Below are 23,663 nucleotides of genomic sequence, written 5' to 3' on the forward strand. Positions count from 1 at the left end.
AAAAATCACAACAAACCTTAATGACATTAATCAAAACATTTACTGTGTCATTAAGAACAGTGTCACATTGCAGAACTTTTTTTATCAGGGATCAGCTGTAAAATGTTTTGATAAGAGATGCTCCGATCGATCAGCAGATGATCCTTGCTATGCTTCTCAATGAATTACGCCGAAAAGCCGCTACATCCAAAAGCCAGGGGGCGCTCTCGTGCAGAAACTTAGAATGCGCTGTAGATGAAGAACAATACACACGCAGCTATGATGACACGCAGCTCCAGGAAATGGCTTAAATGCGATCTAAGCGAATCTGTGTGACGTTACTTTTTGTTGATGTTTGAACTGTTTTCAAACAAACGGAGCGTAGCTAACTCCTCCCTTCCGTACTTTCATGAACGCGCCTAACCCCCAAATCCTTCTTGTCGTTTATTGGCTGGAACACTTTGTTATGTTTCGTGTTGGTAGGTTTGGCCACTGTTGTTATTGCAGTTTGTGGAGCCTAGGCTGTCTACAGAGATCGCGTATTTTACAGTTTGATCAGCGGACAGGCAGCAAGCAGATAGTGAGGAGATGTTTGCTGTATGTAACAAAAAAGGTTTTATGGTCTAAAACACGTGAATTCGCTTAAAGCACCTTTAAGGATATATTATATCGCTGTTCTTCAAACCTTTTCAGGTATTTTCATGATAATAAAGAATATGTTTAATAATTATGTTTGACGAGTGTTGCTTTTTCAATTTCATGTTATAAATGACTCAAACTAACAGTGATTTTAGATCGATAAGGACTTACTGATCAAAAGCGTAGTACATGAAATAGCTGTGAATAAGATCGGCTGTCCGATTCAGAATAGTGATCGGCCACGTATTTTTAGTGGAGATTTGCAATGATCGGAGCATCCCTAGTTTTGGTCCTGCTTCATTTTCATTGAGTTACTAGAAAGTTTTTCATGATATTCCCTGGGGTCAATGTGTTAGCATGAGAGAGACTTGATGCTGTCATGTGAGAATAAGCAACAGCCGGCATTTTTCCTGTGCCTCTCGTGTAAATTATTCGATTTTGATGGCTTACGTTTTTTCCCCGCCACAGAAAACTACCACAGCTTTATCAATGCCATCAAAATTACTATTTTGTTTTTGTTTGTTTGTTGATCACGAAGGAAAACAAAACGAATTCAAAGCACCGCCATTGTTGTTTACAATGCGCGGAATGGTGTGCTTTGATTTGTTAAGTGGATTTATTGCATTCGGCAGAGGAGGACGACTGCCGTTTGTCACGGTTTGGTGTGCCACGCTCGCTCCCCAAGTCTCCATGAGGTGCACGTTCTTTCTCCTAACTACCAAGAGGCGCACTCGATCCCCTAGTCCCTGCGAGGGATCTGCTCTTTTTCCTATCTCCAGCAAAGACTGCATACTCATCCCTGAACTCTACCTAGAGCCCTGAGATCTGCCCTGAGTATACAGAACTGATTGAACTTTGTTATGGCTCCTCTCTATCACCTGAGCTGTGTCCCATACTCCAACCTAGCCTCAAGACACTCTCACCTTCCTGAACTCAGGCCAGTACCCGCTGGCTTCCCTAAAGAGGATAAATATCGCATTCATAATCGCAGGTGATTCATCCGCGATTATGAATGCGTTATTTCCCCTCTTGTCAGTGAACTACAGCTCTGTGTAGTAAATGCCGCTCCATCTGAAAGCAGCTGATGGCGATTTACTACTAATCAAGAAACCGGCTTCACTGACTAGATGCAATGACAATAGCGTGTGATTTCTTGTGAACCCCTAGTAATAAATAAATATTAAAATTGAGGCTATTCACAGAATGTGCTTTGGTGGGCACCATTCTGGAAATCAACGCTCTAGGGCCCCTATTACTTGATTAAAGCCTGATGCAAACAGACCTAACAATACCATTACAACGTACCACTAAGAGGCGTCTTCCCCAACACAAGTACATCAGGAAGTGACATCATCACCAGCTGCTGTAAAGTCTCCTGAAAGACAAAAGCACACAAAATTAACACTGGTCACATGTATTACAGTGCATAACATTAACATAACTGTCCAACAATATAAAATGTTATTAAAATTAATGACAATATGTGAAGTGCGAAATATTGAAAATTATCCAAAGGAATAATTTTAATACATCACTATAGCATCCACAATAAGCAAACATTACAGAGGTCAATGTGCTCTATTTTAATAGTTGCTTTATGTACACATGCAGATGGTATGTGAATAATTCTGTGGCTGTAGGTGATTGAGGTCTGGTAACGCCAGAGGTTGCATTAGACCGTCATTTTGATGGACTGGATCATAACATTTCCAGCATAATCAATTATAATTTGTCATTTTATATTTTAATAATAATAAGACATTTAATAGCTTTTTTAAATAAACTGATAAAACAATAAAATACGTAAAAGTAAGAAAAAAGCAAGCTTTAGTTAACAAAACATCTGTGTGACGCTTTATGACTATTTCTGTATCCGAAGCAGCTCACTCTAGTTTTTCACAATGTAGCAAATGCCAACTTGAGTCAACATAGGGGAAAAGTCAACAATAACGATTAAGCGATGTTGGACGCTAATGTAAATAATACAGTACTGTCTAGGGCTGGGTTTCGATTCAAATTTCAAGAATCGATTCCGATTCTCAAGATCTTGAATCGATTATCATTATTCGATCCGATCTAATCCGATCTTTGATATTTAGATAAGTGTTTTTGAAAAAAGCCCGAAATGGTGCCAGATAGGGGTGGGCGGAATGACCAAAAATCTATTCCATGAGTCATTTTATTTCACGGTAACGGTATATTTCATGGTATACATGTTTTTCAGTTTATATTGTTTTTGGATAATAAAAATGTGCAGTTATTTGCCACTCACTATAGCTTTTAACTGCTCACCACAGTTTTAAAATATGGACAATTTAAAGTAAATAATGTTAAAGTGAAAATGCCCAGAGGATAGCAACAGATTAAGTCTTGATAGACAGAATCTTATTTTTAATTGAGTTATTAATTTTATAGACTATTGAAGCTATAGTATGCATTGTATTTTATATTTATGCATACATTACATTAAAAATAGGCAGTATGTAAAATGAACAGATATATATTATGCACAAACCTACAGACAGGATAAATACCTGTATATAAGAGACGGAGCTCTAGATATAGATATTATGACGGGTGCTGATGTGATGAAGTCTGTTTTAAGGTCTTGACGCTCTTTACTTCCTATTGCACATTAATATTTGCGTCTCTTTCTCGTCTTTCTGATCAAAGATGTTTGGACTATAAGTGAATTAGGCGTCAAACTACATCGCTCCAACAGCGCACGTGTCACTGATATAAACGCGAGTTTTGTCTTAGCTTGCTTAAAGTTCAGAAACCTTTACAACTTTTAGCATTATGTGTAAGAAGAACTCTTTATTTGGCGACCCGTTGCGCGCGCCTCAAGAAACCTCTGCCCGTGAGACCGGCTGCATGAGCACAGAGGGGGAGAGAGAGAGAGTTTTGCTGGAGACCCGCGGTGGATTCACTGGTGTTTATTATAAAAATTACACAAATAACTCGTTCATTTGTTATGAATGGATTATTTTACATATAGATCGCAGCTTTGAGCGTTTCTAGAGTTTTCAAAACAACCGCTTGCTTAACGTTACTGACCGCAATGTTCGTTGTTTTAATGTCCTTCCACCTCGCGCATGCGTGAATTCAATGACGCGGCAAGTTTAAGTTATTAATTATTAAATCGAATCTTTAGAAATTAACATGAAAATCGATTTGAATCGGTGAATCGATTTTTTCAACACAGCCCTAGTACTGTCACAAACATTTTCAACAAACTTCACCTGCGCTCACCTGATATTGGGGGGGTGGTTAATGGTATTTATGCATTCTGACTTAACACATAACATATAAACAGCTTAAGAGTCTTCATGCTAAATGCTAAGTGTCAAAAAGCAGTTGAGCGTGTAACAATTTCTGGGCTGAACTAAGACCTCCTCTTTCCTAAAAGTTTCGGAAAGTTCTTTCTCTTCAGAGATATGGACTGTAATTATAAAACAATGTTTTTGATTGATTATTGTCTTTGTTAATAATAAACAAAGAACATAAACCACCTTTACATATTATTGTTTATTTATTATCCAAAAAGTTTCAACAGCACAAACAACATAAACAAACGGCTTTTGTGGACTAAACTTAATTTCCAGTAGAATCAACAGATCAGTCCCTTTACAGTAATTTATTTCTGATAACAAGTTAAAAATTACCTTCATTTATACATCATATCTAACGCATATCAATTATTACATTGAGCTAACGTTACTGTGTAAAATGTATTTATACAATGTGAATTCTTGCCTGGCTGCCGAACCTCTCCGCGCGTCTTTAGCAAACAAAAACATTTTATTTTTTGGACAAGGTATTTGTTATAGACATCAGTTAAGCCGCTAGCCAGACCCATAAATAAATTCAGACCAGAAGTTCGAGAATCAGACACAGTCAATCAATTAAACTCTAAATTAAAGACATTTCTCTTTAAAAAAGCATTCACATGACTTGTCTTGTAAATATAATGCCGCAATAGTTAGCTTGTCTGGAACCAAGCAGATATTCATCTATTATACTGTATGACATAACAATTGCCATACTCACCATACAAATTAAACGATATGCAAAAATCATCCAAAAAAATGTTTACGCGGCTGAAAAGGCCTGGTTGTTTTATCAGCTGTCTGAGCGCCGGCTTTCTTCAGCTGAGCGCTTTGGTTACTGTGATACTTCTGATTTGATTGTCAGTCGTTGTACAATATGCCGGTTGATTGTTGTGATATTTGTCCCGCCCTCCTCCACTGTGATTGGACGGCCGTGCGAGAACTGACATTGACGAGCTGAGCTTTTCACTCAAAGTTGAAAATCGTTCTTCTCTCTGGCTCAGCGTGGAAAACCGCCGATCTCCGGCTTTCAGCGCGAAGAAAAAACGCTAGCTGCTGGCTGATTTGAAAACGCTGAGCTTCCATTGGAAACATTTGAAAACATGCGCTGGCCGCAGACGTAAAACCTTTGGTGTTCACGCCCCCAGTAGCCTACCTAAATAAACATTTTCATATGTGTCTCTCACTCAGTTTAGTGTAACTCTGTTATTATGGTTACCAGTGTTTATAGTAGCGGATTCATTTCTAACTGTAATCAAACTGACTGGAAGTACCTGTGCATTAAACGGTTTTAATGCACACCTTCTAGCCAATCAGAATTGAGTATTTAAACAGACCATGGTATAATCCAATGTACACATTAAAGACTATGCAGTATTATCTGATTACTTTATTTAATTTCTGTACTCTACCTGAAAATTACAGACCAGCCTAAAAATGTTCCCCTCGTGCTAAAAACCCTTTCTAATGGGGAACTTGTGGCAGTGACACAGAGGCCGTTTCTCAATCTGAAGCCTGCAGCCTCTGGAGGTCACATTTCTAAGCTGCGCATCATAAAGACTGTCTAATTTCAGAATATCAACAATAAACGTTATAAAGTTGACTACTATTTTTAGTTAATCATAAATTGTTGTAGTATGTTTATGACTTGCGAATGTAATGCTCCGTTAACTCAAATGAACCAGACTTGATGACGTATGCAGCCTGCATATCCGACCTCCGGAGGCTGCAGCCTTTCGATTTAGAAACGTCCGGAGGTAACTAATTTCCTTGCCTTCTTTCTGAACCACTTTTCCACAATGACGCTCATTTATCCTCTCTATTTTGTGAAAATTGCAACTCCAAATCCACCAAATAAATGACTGAGTGACAGCGGAACGCCGCAAATGAGATGAGAGAGGAGAGAAACGATCGGGTCTGATTGGTGAATGAATAGGGTTTGGTTTTACCCTGTATGAGCTAGCAAGTTTGACTGATATTATAGCATCTTGGATTGTAATTTAAATACGTGAACACGTGAATGCAGCATCTGAATACAGGGAAATACTGTATATGCAAGTGAATCGGCATCATTTAAAATGAAGATCGCATAATGTATGAATCGAGATTGTGATTCTTTTTTTCGATTAAAGGAATAGTCTACCCTTTTGCCATATTAAACTATGTTATTACCTCAACTTAGACGAATTAATACATATCTATCTTTTTTCAATGCGTGCACTGTGTAGCGCGTCGTGAATGTGTTAGCATTTAGCCTAGCCCCATTCATTCCTATGGTACCAAACAGGGAAGCCACCAAACACTTCCGTGTTTTCCATATTTAAAGACTGTTACATGAGGAGTTATACCAGTAAGTATGGTGCCACAAAATAAAACTTTTTTTGGTGCCGTGGGAATGAATGGGGCTAGGCTAAATCCTAACACATTCACAACGTTGCTGTACAGTGCACACATTGATTAAAGATAGATATGTATTAATTCGTCTAGGTTGAGGTAAGAACATAGTTTAATATGGCAAAAGGGTAGACTATTCCTTTAATCGTGCAGCCCTAGTACAGGCACAACTAGTCCGTCAAGCTCGAGCCAGTCCGTGCTTCTCTACGCAGCAGAGGCCGATGGTTGCGGCGTCTTCCCCGGGCTCCTCTACGCAGCCAAAGCCCAGGCCCCAGCCTACTCCTCTGGCTTCTGTTCCTCCATCTGCCTCAGCTCTTTGATGTATTGTGGCTCATAAAGGTGCCACGAACAGCGGATTAGAGCATCACGCTTGCGAAATCACCCTCTTCCACATTATACTGATTACCTTCCGCTATTATTGTGATATGAAGTCTGGCTCACTCCACAACGTCTGTTAGCTTAGCATAAAGACGGCGACTGATCATTTTTTCGTCTGTGTTCGTATATTTTCCTAAGTCCCACCCACTGATCTGTAATAGGTCTTTAGCGTGAGTGGGTCCCACCCATAGCCCCCATCTTGGAAAAATGAGGAATGAGTGTCTGTAGTTTTACATCCTCGACAAAGATACAGCAGTTCCTTCTTTCAATGACGCTTTTTACATCATTGAAAGAAGGAAGTGCAACACTGAAAACTTTATTTCTCCCGTCTCAGGGGAAACTGAGGGAATGATGCACGACCATTCAAAAACATGACTGGGGTTCTAACGATACAAAGCTTAATGCAAATCGGTAAAGTGTTCCTTTAAGATAAACATGCAAAAACATTCAAAAAAATCAGGAACAAATTTAAAATAGTTTAAAACAGTTTCATTGAGCACTTAGGTTGAATACTTCTGGACCTCAGTATGCCACGCATAAATAATATGGCACTCCATGCGTCCACACACAATCTGCTGCGTACATTTGCCTGGGCTCCAGACTTTATGTTGCCCATTAATCTCACTACAGTAATATTACTGAATTCACAACTAATGTCAAACAAAAAATATATATATCAACATGACTGCATCAATGAATCAGAGTAAATCCCTCACCTGATAAAATGATTTGATTTGCTGAATGAGAATGGACAGGTTCTGAACACGCAGTGTGGGATCGTTGTTCACTTTCCTGTAAGTTCTCTGGACACTTCCCTTTGGATTTCTGTCAAAACAATGCAAAATGTTGAGTGCTGCACTAAACTCATTATGCTAAACAAAATTTTAGCAGCTTTCAAATAGGACAACATCTCTACATTAGAGCCCGACCGATTTATCGTTTTGCCGATTTTATCGGCCGATATGAGCATGTCGCAGATATATCTGTATCGGCGTATAAGCCGCAGATATGAAGCCGATATGAACGTTCCTTACAGAACACATTAAATGCATTTGAAAGATGTAAGTACTTGTTTGTCCAGCAGAGTGCGCCATACTGGTTGCTAATGGCGACCCAGATCACTCACTGTAGTGACACCATCCAATCCCCCACCCCACCGAGCGCTGATAAGGGGGCGTCTTAAATACCAGAGGGGGCGATCACACAAAATGCATTTAATTCCCCAAGCTAGAAAATACATGTAGCTTTGGTACGTCCCTTAAGCTTTAACGTGTTATAAACAAACATCTCTGGGATACAACCACAAAAACTACAGCTATAGTGAGCAACGTACATGATCTGAACACTTTTACTATATAAAACAACAAAAAAGCATAGCCTACCTAACGTTACTTAACAGCACAACACTGCTAATTTGAAGTTCAGACCCAGCCTGAGGTAGTTTCTTTTTAATCCATTTCGAATGTCCATGGTGAAATTAGTTAATGCAATATAATACTTTGTGTTTGCTTTCCGTAGTGCAAATATTTTTCACGTAATGGTGGGGGACAGTGTTTGCAAATGGTTTCTAGCGCAAAAACGGTCCAAACGCAACATTTTATCTAAATTTTGGTTCAATTTGATCATTTAACGTAGTTGTTTTTAACTGCCACAAGTAAGTCACCATAAGCTAGCGAAACACCAGCAGATAGAGAACCACAATAGCAAAATGACAATAACTCGTTTACACATTTAGCTATGCTTTAGGATAGGCTAATTCAAATACCTATTCGTTAATTATAAATTCAATGTCTGTTTTTTATCTATTAATATTAATACATGTATTTTACTTCTGATAAACAAGTGTGTGTGAGAGAGATGCTTACCTTTAACGTTAAATGCAGAACAATTATAGGTTGGTTGTACTTTAACTTGCAAGGATGCTGAAGAACATAAACATCTCAACTTTTCAAAACTATGTACAGTCTGCTGAAGTTAATGCCAGAATTGACATGACAGCCGAACATTTGGTTCTGTGCATCTGAAATGCTCCGGTAATCATCCACGCCACGGCATTAATTGATGTGTGATAACCCGGATTCCGGTTTGCAGAATTTGCAGTGCTATTTTCCATATATCCATTGCTACAGGGCAGGACCGGGTCACTCTCCCACTCCTTTCTGTAACTTTTGATATACTTTCGCACTTCGACTTCTTGATTTCCCGCTGAGACTGAGAACGCGGGGTCATTGTCGACGTGGGTCAACCCGTAAACACAAAAGGCTTGTTCAACTCCATGCGGCGCTGCAAGAACCGACAGCCGGATGACGTCAAAGTACCGCGAGAACGATTCGAGAAATCATGCAAAGTGTAATTTCATCTCGCTCCCGCGGCGCTTTGACGTCATCGCCTCACAGTTCTAGTGGCGCCGCTTGAAGTGTAACAAGCCATGGAGTGGGCGTGTATTTATTAATGTCACGGTAGACAACAGAATACATGCACACTTGATTTTTTTTGTTTTGTTAAATAATTAGACTATTAAATTCACTTTAGGAAGACAATACACAAGGCAAATGTGATTTTTAAATAAAATTGTATCATTAAAATCCCATTCACATTAATGGTGATATAAGGGGGCGGGAAAGTGCCGGTGAGGGGGCGACGCCCCCTCACGCCCCCTCGTGGCGCCGGCCCTGCCCCACCCCCTTCACTTCAGTCAGTCTCTCAGTTCAGGTGGCTGCAGTCACGCAGTGTCTTCTTCACAACATTTTTACACCTGGTATTAAGACGCGCTTTGGTCGATTGGATTATAAATGGACAAGAGAGACGCATTCCCGCTTACATTTGGTGTTTTTAATCCGTCTCTTTGTCGACTTGCGAGTTAAAACGCAAGTGGGAGAAATGACGCGAGACGGAGAAATGACACGTTTAAACTACGCGCAGCCGTGCACTTATATATCACTATATGAGATTACTGCTGCTTGTGTTGTTAGGTAACATGCTCATTTCAGAGCAATTGATTCAATAAGCTCGCGCAACTCTACACCCTTGCTAAATAAAAGAGGCGGAGCGAAGACGCTTTATTTTTATAAAAGTCTAAAGTTTGCACGGAACCCTGGGTTTGTGTTATAAAAACGTTGTGCACAACATTAAACATAGTGTACATTAGTATGTGCTCCGTCAAGCATTGTCTTCGTAACTGTGAGTGGCTAACTAATTTGTGAAGAACACAACTTACTGTAAAGCTAATATTAATCAATGACTTCATAAGTTTCTCTTTATAACGTTATTCTCGTCAAAACTGCAAATGATGCAAGTTTTATGTATTTTGTTCTCTTTGTGTTTTAAAGTTATTTATAATAAGTCAAGTTTACTGTTTAGTGCACTGATATCCAACTAATTTTGGATAATAAAGTTTATTGTTAACTTCTTGCCTATAGTACATATCTTTGTCACATCAATATAAGTGTTGGATCACCACATTTGTGAGTGATCACCACATATGTGAGTGATCATTGCATTGCATTGTATTTATTCATATACAGTATATTATGTTAAAGTATATAGTGTATTCTATGTACAGTACTTTAGTATATACTGTAGTATATACTGAACTATAATATACACATAAAGAATATCGGCCGATATATCGTTATCGGTCTTTTTTTACTCCCTAATATCTGTATCGGCATCGGCCCCAAAAAACGCATATCGGTCGGGCTCTACTCTACATGTTTTAAAACATAAATAAAAACATATTAAGTTGTAATCTTCGGGGATATGCGGATTAGGACATTTTGCCACAGATGAATGAACTCATTTTAACCTTCAACTTTACACCTTGATGAGTATTAACAATATTTGTTATTAATAAAATAAACAAGCCAGATATAAAAGTGATATACATTAGGACTGCATGATTCTGGGAAATAAATTAAATCTGGTATCCCTAAAAAGTGTTTATAGAGTTTCATCTCAAAAACACACCACAGATATTTCATTATACGATGTTGAACATGGCCATTTGTGGCTCTTTAAATGCAAAGAAAGCTTCTGTTCCCCTCCCCATATGCATAGTAGGGGGTAGAGCGCTTACATACTGTATGTGCTTTGGACTAGGCATGGGCCTGTTACCGGTTACAAGGTTTTAAAAAGGTTTCAACCCACTAAAATGTTCTGTGATATCGTCTCTAAGGTATTAGCTGTGTTTATACAAAATTTATTAAATCATTAGATCATGTGATTGATTTGATGTTTACATTTAATATACATTAAGAAAATATATATTTTTAAAAGCCTATTATAGTTGAAAGGCTTTATTTTACCTGGCATTTGAAAATAACACATTTGAGTGTTGCAATGGCAATACCGCAACACCGTGAAACCGTGGTATTTTTGCTAAAGGTTATCATACAGCCAGAATCTTATACCGGCCCATGCCTACTTTGGACTATATCAAAACATGGGTCTCGGCAGAAGATTGAACTACGCGCTCATTAGGTGGAGTCTGTGAGCGGTTATGGTTGGGGCATAATCAATGTGACATCACATTGATAGGCGATCTCCAACAACCTGTTTTGTGTGACCTGTTGTGGTTTAAAGGAGGTAACACAAAGAAGAAAAGATGGATTTGTATAATAACAGGATGTTTCTGCACACACACAAAGGCGACTCATTTTCTGCTAGAAACACATTTAAAAGTGCATTTTCTAGGTTAGGGGGGCTCTCCCACGATTCTAAATGCCAACTAAACAAAATAATAATTAACTTAAGACAAAATATGCATGGCTGAAAACTCTTGAAAAATGTTAAAATGGTTTGATTTATTATTTAAAAAACTGATCATTTAAATATTTTGAATATGTAATGTAGAAAGAAATAATAATGGCACTGTGTGGTTGAAAATAGCTGCTTGAAACTTTTTTAATCCAGGACCCACCTAGACCACTAAAATCTCTTAAGATCCACTTTTTTTAATTGAGATATAAGTAAAAACGTTCACTTTCATTTTCCTTACAACAAAAGCAATAGTTTTTAATTCTAACAGTCTGTAAATAAAGTAAAGCGAACAACGTATCCTGTTGTATTTACAGACAGACAGCAATGACATAGGTGACCAGAATGAATGTCCCACATTTGCATCCGTTAAAGCAAATCGGGTGAACGTTTAACTGGCGCGTTTAAATTGCAGATGAAGCTTACGAATCGTGCAGCCCTAATATACATGCGTTGTTAAAGAAATAAAGCAGCTCACGTATGAAGAAGCAGCAGTTTGAGCCCGCAGCTCACGCTGTATGAAGAAGCAGCAGTTGACTTTTATAATAAGCACACTAGTGCTGGGTGGTATGACCAAAAAAGTTTTTTTTTATGCCGGTTTCACGGTATATGACGATATCTTTTTATGCATGACTGGTGTTAACCACATTTTCTATTGACACAGAGGGAATACTGCAGTAGATTTACTGAATGTCTTATTTTACCGTCATGATGAGTGAATCTTTAAAAACTAAAAATGACACTATGATTCTAATGAAGTGAAGGAATCAGAATGCATGACAGTTGCAATCAAAATACACAACCTTTTTTTTAACATTAACTTACATATAAATAAACAATCCCCTTCCCCTTAAACTGCAAAGTTTAGACTTCTTTATTAACTGACCAGCAAGAAAAGGCAACTTGCATACATAATATTTAAAGGTGGGGTGTATGATCTCTGAAAGCCAATGTTGACATTTCAAATCACCTAAACCATCACTCCCCTACCCCAATAGAATCTGGACATTCTTTTGATAGACCTGCCCCACACATACGCAACCCAGGCAACAATGTTGTTAGTAGACACACCCCTCACTGCTGATTGGCTACAAGTGTGTTTTGGTAGTCGGCCTGACTCCCTTTTCCAAAGAGTTTTTTAAAAATTGTGCACTCCACCTTTAAAGGGGCCATGGCACAAGACTTTAAGATGTAAAATAAATCTTTGGTGTCCCCAGAGAACATATGTGAAGTTTTAGCTCAAAATACCCCATAGATAATTTATTATAGCATGTTAAAATTGCCACTTTGTAGGTGTGTGCAAAAATGTGCCGTTCTGGGTGTGTCCTTTTAAATGCAAATGAGCAGTTTGTTGCAATTGAAACTCAATTGTGCTGTGAATTATTTTCTCTCTCTCCCTTTCTCTGCACTAAATGGCAGTGCTGTGATTGGATAGTGCAGATTAAGGGGTGGTATTATTATAATAAGAGCTCCTTATGACATCATAAGGACAGCCAAATTTCAACTACTTATTTTTTCACATGCTTGTAGAGAATGGTTTACCAAAACTAAGTTACTGGGTTGATTTTTCACATTTTCTAGGTTGATAGAAGCATTGGGGACCCAATTATAGCACTGAAACATGGAAAAAGTCAAATCTTCATGCCATGAAAAAGTGTGCAACTTGCATTAATACTACAGATTGACCAATAAACAGATAATAATAACAACCTCAACCACCACCAATGTTGCAAGCATTCACCTGGATGATGTGATGGCAGCCAAATTGCGCCAGAAGGCCCACCACACACCAGCTTATTAGTGGAGAGAAGAGTAATTAGTGGAGAGAAGTAATAGCCAATTAGTATATAAGGGGATGATTAGTAAGCCAACAGGCAAGTTTGGCCAGGATGCCGGGGCACACCCCAACTCTTTTCGAAAAACATCCTGGGATTTTTAACAGAGAATCACATTACACATTACAATGTATTAGCAATATGTCTTTAAAATTAGCCAGATATTCAATAAGCTGATCTCAGTTCAGCAGCTAGCAAATACAATTACTAGTTAGGATGTAACTGATCTGTTGCAGTTAACAGACTATTTTATTGAGAAGTTATATCCAGTGTTATATTTAGCATATTTTAATGATATGATTGTTATGGAATTTTTTGTCCTTTACACATTTCTTGTGTTAATGTATTAGTTCTCCCGCTCTCTCTAGCTCTAATCTCTGCAATGTCTAATGAATAACCTTGCACTTTCTCATGGTTGACTGTTGAGTGCATGGCGCCATAATACGATTGACGTGTCATCCATATGAACGGTAAAACAAGATGGTGCATTGCGTTTGAAATGTGAAATAACATAGAAGACGACATTACAAATTTGCAGGTCGCACATGCATGATTGAGTACTTGTAAAAAAAGGCTTATGCTTTCTGAAAAAATGAAGCCCTAAGTTATTAGCACGTACAGCTGTGCCTGTACACGCATCACAGTGCCACAGTGAAAAGGGTTCCCTCTCAAACAGTGTTGCGCAACATTCCGCACGTTGTTTAAGCAACATAAACTGGTATGGGGGTATATTAAAAATTCATATCATAACAAAAATAAAAACCAGCACTAAAGCACACAGCTCGTGATGTATTGCGTATGTTCTCTGTCAAAAATGAGAGTGGTGCAAGAGCATGTGACGTCACAAAACAACTAATCGATAATAAAATTCTTGAACAACTATTTTCATAACAGATTATTACTGATTCTTTGATTAGTTGCAGCAGCCCTAGCCCTACATACATCACCACATTATGCTTACTTTAATTGTAAAATTTTTATTAGTAAGTTGTAATGCATTATTTTCATGAGATAAGAATACACATAAGAATGGTCTGTGTGAAACTACTCATCTGTTTTCTCACATAAATCATGCCAAGGACCGGGGTAAACAATATAATAATGTATTCCAAATTGTTTTGTAGTCCTTGTAACAAGTTGTTAGGATATTAAAAAATGTCCTCAACAAACCGTTTTCTCATTTTAGACTTTATTGCACTTGAAAGGTCTACATACATAATGATGTCAAAATGTCCATCGTGGAGAAAGTATTTCAGTCATGTCTAAAGTGAACAAAAAGTTTGGAAAAAGGCAGATTTAGACATGCGGTTATCGTATCTATTCGTCTTAAAGTGACACGAACTTCAAAAAACAAACAGCAGCCTTTTGGTGTATTTATTAGTCCTATTTTCATTTGTTTCTTTGTTCTTATTTTATTACTGATTTTTTAACTTGATTATTTAATTGCTTGTATACTTTTTACTTAAAAGATTTCATGGTATTCTAATTTTTTTTAAATAGCAGATTTCTTCACATATTTCTGGTAAATACCACCACAATTCATTCATTTTGATTGCAAAAAAAAAAACATTTAAAAAAATTAAATCTTGATGGGACTGAAAAGTTCCTCAGCACAGCAGTAACAATTTTTTCAACTTTGGGTGAAACGCTCAGCTTGTCAATGTCACTTCTCACTCAGTCACCCAATTACAGTGGAGGAAAGGTGGGACAAATATCACAACAACCAATCAGTGCATTGTTCAATGACTGATAAACAAAGCAGAAGCATCATACTATGATAGCAAACAAAGCGCCCACAGTTGTTGTCCGCCTGGCGTTTTCAGCCCCGTTTAAATGCTTCGATGTACATATGCCCCCTTATACTTTACATCAGAAGCAGCGCAAGTGAATCAGCCAAAATTTCTTAAAGCGATTGTGTCTCTCAGATTAAATACTCTACTGTTGGTGCCTTTTGCTGCTACTTCTAAGCATTGACTATACTGCTAAAGGTGTGCAATAACTTATCCAAAACAACTTAAACAAGAGGATTTATTTAATAATCGTGACAGCCATAGATGACACGACCTCCACCTCATTTTGAGCCAGGATAAACCCTGGTGTGACAGTGTCTGTGAATGTCCTGTGATGGTCTGACCATCTGGCCAAAGTGTTTCCTGCAGTGCCTTTGGTCTGAGATGTTGGCAAAGACTACAATTACACAAATTTAATTTCTGTGCATTTATGTTATGAACACCGATGATGGCATAAAACTAGAGGTCGACCGATTCATCGGCTTGGCCGATTAATTGGCTGATTTTTGGCATATTTAAAAAAAATCGGCTTTGGCCGATTTTGCTGCAAAATTAGGCCGATTATTAGGCAGACGCATCTGCGGGCACCTAAGCATTGTTGTAGAACTCGTGACGCTGCCTCTTGCTGCAAGCAGATCTCCCGTGTGTGCAGCCGTGCCTTGTTCACAAACAGCTTTAGTAAATGATGGCGGGATCGCGCGAATTAAGCAGCCAGTACAACAGCACGACGGGCTTATGTCTCGCGGTGCACTGTCCGTGCAAAGATTAAGCTCATTTCATGTGATTAATGAGTGATGATGATCTTTGTTTGCGTGACAGAGGGAGCAGAGCCGCACGCACACTTTGTCTTTAAACTGTCTCCCTGCTTTTATTACTCAAAACAAAACTGACTCGATGGCGAAAGGTCGGACGACCAAATCATATCCACAGAGGAAATGTTTTTCGTGTTGTCACAGTAACACTTTGTTTACAGTTTTGCGCTGCTCAGCCTGGATTAGAACACAACGTCTCCGATTCGCAAACTGACTCCTTTGAACGGATTCGTTTGAATGAACGGTTAAAACAACAGATCTGTCCCAACACAGCACAATCAGTCACTTATAGCGCCTCAGAAATGAGAATGTAAATGTGTTTAGAAAGATTTGCCCTAAATAACAGTCTCAACTAAAAAACATAGACATTTACTATGTTAACTTTATGATGAATAAATAATTTATCAGGTCTACCAAATAAGGATTTTATCCTACAAAGCAATAAAAGCCATGTTAAAAAACTGATCAAAGATGATGACAGCAGAGTGTCAGGTAATATCTGTGTCTGATAAATGTATGGTGCATGGTATGGTCTTCAGAAAGACCAGTCATAATTTTTTTAAATACTTTGACTTAAATAGTGACATTTTTACATTTAAAATATCTGCTAATGATGTGAACATTTTGATTATTATGTACTTATAGAAAATCGGCCAAACATATCGGCCATCGGCTGCCCTGATTTCTAAATATCGGCATCAGCCAGAGAAAAAGCTATATCGGTCGACCTCTACATAAAACCACCAAAATGTGATTTTAAAACTACATACAATGTGCAAGAAGGCAGAAGGACAAATTATATAATGTATAAACCTACAATACTGTATGCATCCTGTATAACCATCTTATATCATTTAGATCTAGAAGTATTGTAGTATTATACAACCAAACTCCATATTCTAATTTTAATAAACAGAACGTCTAAAACAAAATATAAACATATTGAAAAGGTATACTGCTGGGGACTTGCAACTGGCTGTTGTACTTGAATAAAGAATGAGGTGAGTCTAAAAAAAATGACAGGTTATTTTGTTTATGCTTTTTTGATTTATAATGTAAAACAATGTTTAATGTAATAATGCGTTACATTTTCAGATTTATATTTTATACGATTTTTTTAAGTTAAAAGAAGAGATATTAGTAATTCCTTTTCTGTGATTTAAGTGCATTATACATACAAGGCAGTAATCAAGTTCATGTAACGCATTCTGTCTTAAATAATAAGGTCACCCAACGACCACAAGATTAGGCACTGCCCACTAATACCCCCCTTGGCGACGGGCCTGTATAGGAGTGGTGAGTTATGTGTTAATGCGAGACCTGGCAAAAGGTCAGTCTATCATAATATCTGCATCAACATGCTGCACAGTATAAAGCATTACTATTCATTGGTTTGTAGATCTCTTGATAATATCAATAACACTCATTTCTGATGTTCAGCTGACAGGAACATTGATTATACATCAATAAAGTGCTTGTTCAGATACAGTTGAGTTTTAGAGAGCAGACTAATTCCTGATCAATCTCAAAATGTTAACAGCTAAACATGCACTTCACACACAGACAGTTATGGGCTTTAGTTATGGCTTATGGGTAATGGTTGTGTCAGTTAACAAACGTCCTAAACAATCATTGACTGTGTGTTTGTATGTGTATAATGAGTGCTATGTGTTGGCAGTCATGAGATGCAGATGAGATGAGCAGCTGCCGAAAACACATCAGTGAATACATGATGCCGTTAATCCCACCATTAATCAACCAGATGCTTTACAATGTTTTACTAAAACTAGACATAAATGCTAGCCTGACGTTGTCATACTCAATTCTAGTCAGAATTTGAGTCTGATACCGCTCCATTGAGCTAAAATTATGAGGCGTGTCTCAACCGAAAAATGCCTCTCCACTCAATTGGATAGACCTACGACCAATCAGAGCAACGGAGTGTGTGACTTATGTTGAAATGTCGTCTTTTGCAGCCTGACCGAACTGCTAGCAATTTCGCTACAATGATACTAACATCATTGTGATTATACTAAGTCTGAGTTAGCGAAGGTACATCAACACCTACTATGTTTACAACATTTCATTTATATCACAACATTAAGTATTTACTAAGTCATACAGTAAGACTATCTCTTACCATTTGTACGTTAGGTGAACTTCATCCACGACGATAGCTACCCATTACGTTGGCTTGAAAAATATCGTAGCCTAGCATGTCCCTTCACTTATTCAGCAGTCACGATTCCGGGCTTCCGAAAAGAAGCTGGCAACGACTGCTAATTATATCCATCTCGTCGTGCATGCAGAGTTGCATCGCCGTGACACTCATTTCAGTTGCTTCATTAACTTTGTCCTCCATAAGTGCGACCTACTTTTGCCGAATCCCGTAAGAAGGACGGCAAAAACATAAACAAATGCCTTGATCGCGTTTCTCTGTTCCTCTTTTTAAATCAATGCTCTGTCGATATCTTTTAAAACAGACTCAATGTCAGAATCCACACATCTGAATTCTCCAGCGGCAGACATTTCATTGTAAACAGATTCAACACACGCGCTCTTTGGTGACATGGTTGATACATTACTGTTGATCATCTGTCCATCATCGTATAAAGCCCACCCTCGCCATTTGATATGTCGACCAGTTTTGGGACTGGCATAGTAGCTCCTCAACGGAAAAACGCCAGACCGATCTTCCCGTTTTTCAAAATGTGGTGTGCGAGGCTAAGATCGGCTGGCACCCAGGCTACATAAATGCAAACATTACCAAGACTTTACACTCATATGAACACACAATGAGAGAAACGCATAACCTCAGTAATGAGCAAGCTAAATAACTCAATGTATAATACAAAACTCCAGTCACGCATCTCACCTCTACATTAGGTATGGGCTTGTATGAGATTTTGACAGTATGATAACCTTTAGCAAAATTACCACAATTTCAGATTATCGCTAAATTGAGAGCTTACATCTCTGAAATGTAATTTTTAAATGTCTTGTTAAAGGATAATTCACACAAACATAACTTAAAATATATATTTTTGTGTTCATCAGAACAAAGAAATTTATACAGGTTTGTGACAATAAGAAAATGATGACAGAATTTTTATTTTTGGGTGAATTATCATTTTAAAACGCATATATTTATTAAACACAATATATTTTATTTCCAAAAAACATATAGAAAATTTGAAACATATGTCAGCAGCAGCTTTTGACCGTTTGCTGTTAGAGCTAATGCTGTCCTAAAAATAAAAATAAAAACATTTAACCTAAATCTGTAATTCGATTAGTCTTATTTTATCTTGCAAAAATGTGTAAACTATGAATTACATTAATTTATTTTTATATAGTAGAATGTTTATAAGAGTCTTGTCAAATAATAAAAAAAATTATTGTTGATATTCATATACACGTAAGGAGAGAGAGAGAGAGAGAGAGAGAGAGAGAGAGCGTAGGTAATGCACGCACAACGCAGTAGGAAAGACAACAGGGATAATGTTGTGACTTTTTAACAGATGCACACAATAGCAGAAGACTAAAAAGTATAGACGTGATACCATCAAACTTCCAAAACTTCCAAACATCTTCCCCACTCTGAAGTAACATGAGGGAGGAAAATAGCTGATGTTAGCTAGTTAATTAGCCATGTCATCTGCCTCGGTAGCAAGTAACTTCGTATAGAGCTATCTTTTTCCCTTATAGCAACACTATGTAGTTTTTTTACCTTTAAATAATGTCACTAAAATTATTTCAGTGATAGAACAACTTTTAACTGGACAAATTGTACTGTTGCTGCAACCTGAGCAGCCTCCTAGCTGCTACAAGCACACTCTGAAAGTGGCGGTGGAGGGTAGAGCACACAGCCCTGCCCCTCCCCCTGCCTGCAGAAGACTGTCTGATACCAGGCGCTGTTGCGCTTTTCAACCACATGGGGGAGCTGTAAGTCATTTTTACATGAAAACTACATAGTGTTGCTTTAAATTATTCTGTATTGTCGTGTTATTATAGTTAAAAAAGCCCTTCTAGGGACAAGTGTTGCAAATTAGCTTAAGCTACTACAAGCACTATGCATGCATCGGATGACTGTCTTTTCAGTTTGTCTATGTTTATTGTATCTGTCCCTATATAAATAAACTTAGGTTGTTTTCACATCTGTAGTTCGGTTCATTTGGTCCAGACCAAAAGCAAAAAATGATACATTGTAACTTTTTTAGCAGTTTTTGGTTCCTTTTCACACCACACTGATTGCTCTGATCCGCACCAGTTGAAACTAACCAAATTTCAGTCATGTGATAAGACCCACCTCACTCACTGGCCACATGTATTGGAACGTATTTCCTAAACTCCTTCTCGATTGGTCAGAATCAACATGCGCGAAATTCCAACGGAACCAAGGAAGTAAACAAAAATGAGGAAAATACAGAAGACACCATGGACCGACGGCTGTGCGCTGTAATTATGTCTCTGTGGTTGTTATCCATAGTTTGTATACAGCACTTTAGACAAACTGTTCATTTCCAGAAATCTTCACATGTGCGGCTTAAAAAAACAACGTTTTAATGCACTACAAACGGTGAAGACACCAAATTTCTGGAGGTTCCGCCCGCACCTCCTCACAACTCCAGGTTGGTCCGCGACCAGTCTTTGTGCTAATATTGCTAATAAAAACTGTTAACTAAGGTCGGTTCGATCTCGGATTTTGTTCTCACCCCAAATGAACCGCTCTAGAGTTAGTTTGAAAGCGCACTGAGACCACCTCTTCAAGGAGGTCTCGGTCCGCTTGATTGATCCGCTTTTGGTGCGCACCAGAGGTCGATTGCTGCATTCTCACCTGCCCAAATGAACCACACCAAGTAAGCAATCAAACTCTGGTACGATTCAACCTAACTAAATTAAGCAGGTGTGAAAGCACCCTTAAATAATATTTCACAATTGAGTGCTAAACACGCCGACTCTCCCTGACACCAACCAGAGGTGAGGGGTCGAGTTACTCTTGCGCTGCGCACAGCCTGATGGATTACTGGGTTGTGTCACGTTTCGACAGGTGAAAAAATGGCTCAGACCGTATCTCTTTCCCAGCCAAAGTCGAGTTTTTACGGCAATCAACATTTCTGCTATGCAGTAGGTGCCCCTGTTACACACCTTATAAAACCAATTCAAAACCAGTAAATACGCAGTAAAAACCAGTTTGTTCGTTTGGATCATCTTTCTGAATCTGATCTCTAACAAAAGCCTCTAAAAATGCCCTTTTGTGGTATTTTTGTTTAAACGTAGAGTATCTGTTCTTTCATTTGATATATTGTTTATATATTTAAAGGCTGGCTAGCGCAGGCTGGCAGCTTTTTGGAAAAAATGCTGATGGGAAAAGAGTTGTTAACGTTATAACAAAATTTTTTAGTGGTTTTGAAACTGTAACTTTTTGATGACGACATCTATGCGATACACCGATTGGCTATGAGCTACGTACAGGCGCATTTGATAGACATTTGTAGCGCCCAATAAACATCTCTGGGCATTCGTATACCACGCCTCAAATGAGAAAATGAACATGTGGTTCCCAGACCACGTCTCATTCTCTATGAGACTGGTCTGGTGTTAGCCAGGCTAACGTTTTCCTCCAGTGGGCGCAGTTCTAATAATAGTAGTACTACTATGTAAAGTTGCCTGTATCCACTTTTGTGTCTTTAAACTATCATTTTTTTGGGGTTGACAGCTTATAAAAACATTTTTGGTTTTTTGGTTTGTTAGCTGTACATCCTGTCACACAGCAGCTTTTGGGCATTATTCTGCTATTTGTATTAAGCCAAAAATGACAAGGAGGCAGCCTTTCGCAATACAAAGTCAATAGAGACGGATGGATTGTTTTCCCCCAGGTGGGCGTGGTTTTCAGGTTATGACGCGTTGCGCTCTGTCTCTATTGCATCGTCGATGTTATAGGTCAATTTTAAAATCATGTCATTTTATATTTTGGTCACGGATGCATTAATCATTTCACTATTATTGCCCTGTCATCATCAAATGAGAATTAAACACAAAACACAAATTATAAGCTAAAATGTGTAGCCTACTATACTTCTCTGTTACACACACAAAGCTTGACATACACAGCAGCTATTCTGCAATACTGTATGTGTAGAGTATACCCAGATAAATGTCCATAATGTACTTAAAGTGCTCTATTTCACATACTTATTTTGTACTTAATATACTAGTAATATACTAAACATTATTCTTTAGTAATCTTAAGAACAACTACTTACCAGTGATTTTTAAAGGGTTCACCCAAAAATAAAAATAAATCTTCCATTATTTACTCGCTGTCATGTTGTTACAAACCTTTATAAATTAGTTTGTTCTGACAAACATGAAGAAAGATATTTTTGGGTCCAGATTTCTATTTAATTTTAACAATTTGAATTTTTATAAAACAATATAAAACAAAAAAAATAAAACAATGTATTTTATTTAGATAATTTGTCTGTCTTTTATCAGACTTGCCAGTTGTTATCATTTCTATTTGTGCTGGTCAATTATAAACAAAAAGGTAAAATTAAACTGCTAGCAAAAACTTGAGAGAATTGGGTGGGGCCGAGGGGCCGCTGCTGCAAATACCTGGGGGGCCCCTTTCCAACAGATCTAATCTCACTCCAATCTTTTGGTAAAACTCAAAAGCCCTCCTGATCTCTATCAAAAATCCTTCACAAAACTGCAATTATCATAAAATAATCATTTATTTCCAGTCACTACTGGTGTTAAACGCACAAAATCGATTAATGCCTCACTGTGCTGACAACATAACAGCAACATCACAGCGGCATAAGGCTGCAACTGCACACACAATGATCCTGTGCAAGGATTGTTCGTGTTTTCCCTGAAGACACATGACAGAAAAACATGTCAAGAGTCGTTGGAGGCATGACATTTGGTTGAGGCAGCCACCTCAAAAATTCCAAAATAATAACAAGTTACATATAGATATATATCTTTGTTCTATGTGCTTACTGCTAAAGTTTTCTGTGTTTAAGAGACACGCGTCACCATTCTGTGTAACAGCAGGGGCTAAAGCTCAGATATCATTGGACCACTGTCCATAGAAAAGGCTTTAAATAAAAGCATCTGCCAAATCCAAAAGCATATTTTACACAGAGACAGCATTATGCTGCGTGCACACTACCAGTCTCTTTCAATGGGGTCATTAGGAGGCGTTTCTAATTCTTGTTGTTCAAGTAACAATTATAAACAAATGAGTTACTGTCCACAGTTGTAACTCCCGAAAGTCGCTCATCATTTGCAAAAAATTTGATGGTTTTTCACCTTTGTCGTGCTGTTGGAAACGCCTCATCCAATAGGCAACAGTCACTGTCGCTTATGTTGCCAGAAAATGCCAACTCTCCATTAAATCAAATGGGATCGTGTCGCGTTAGAATGTAATCTTTTCACACTTGCACCATAGAAATCTCTAGAATGCAAAATGTTATTAAAGCTGAAACCTTTAGTCATAGCCAATGATGTTTCAAGTTTTCACAAATGCTTACTTAGGGGCCAATCAGACAGCACACTGGCTTTATTTGATTGACTTCAGAAAAGAGCAGTGCACTGCGGTTGCTACAAGACCACCGAATCAGCTGTCCTGTCAGTCAAGAATTAAAGCGTGCGCGCTCTTTCAAACGCTGTTAACTGTTAAGCAGAAAGACGCTTAAGGGCCGCTCAGAGTTGACTTTTTCAACTTCAGGTGCTCAATTAGCT

The 23,663-nt window shown here is 38.1% G+C and overlaps 1 protein-coding gene across 1 annotated transcript in view; it reads right to left on the minus strand.

Moving 5' to 3' along the window:
• Positions 1–23,663, minus strand: part of ccdc88ab (coiled-coil domain containing 88Ab) — a 75,030-nt gene that overhangs the window by 48,264 nt on the left and 3,103 nt on the right. Inside the window, exons 3-4 of the mRNA XM_073872907.1 lie at positions 7,436–7,544; positions 1,924–1,993 (exon numbers count right to left, since the gene is read on the minus strand). Coding sequence (XP_073729008.1) covers positions 1,924–1,993; positions 7,436–7,544 — 179 coding nt within the window. The remainder of the gene's footprint in view (positions 1–1,923; positions 1,994–7,435; positions 7,545–23,663) is intronic.

This window comes from Misgurnus anguillicaudatus, chromosome 11, assembly GCF_027580225.2.
Source record: "Misgurnus anguillicaudatus chromosome 11, ASM2758022v2, whole genome shotgun sequence".
Classification (NCBI taxonomy): domain Eukaryota; kingdom Metazoa; phylum Chordata; class Actinopteri; order Cypriniformes; family Cobitidae; genus Misgurnus; species Misgurnus anguillicaudatus.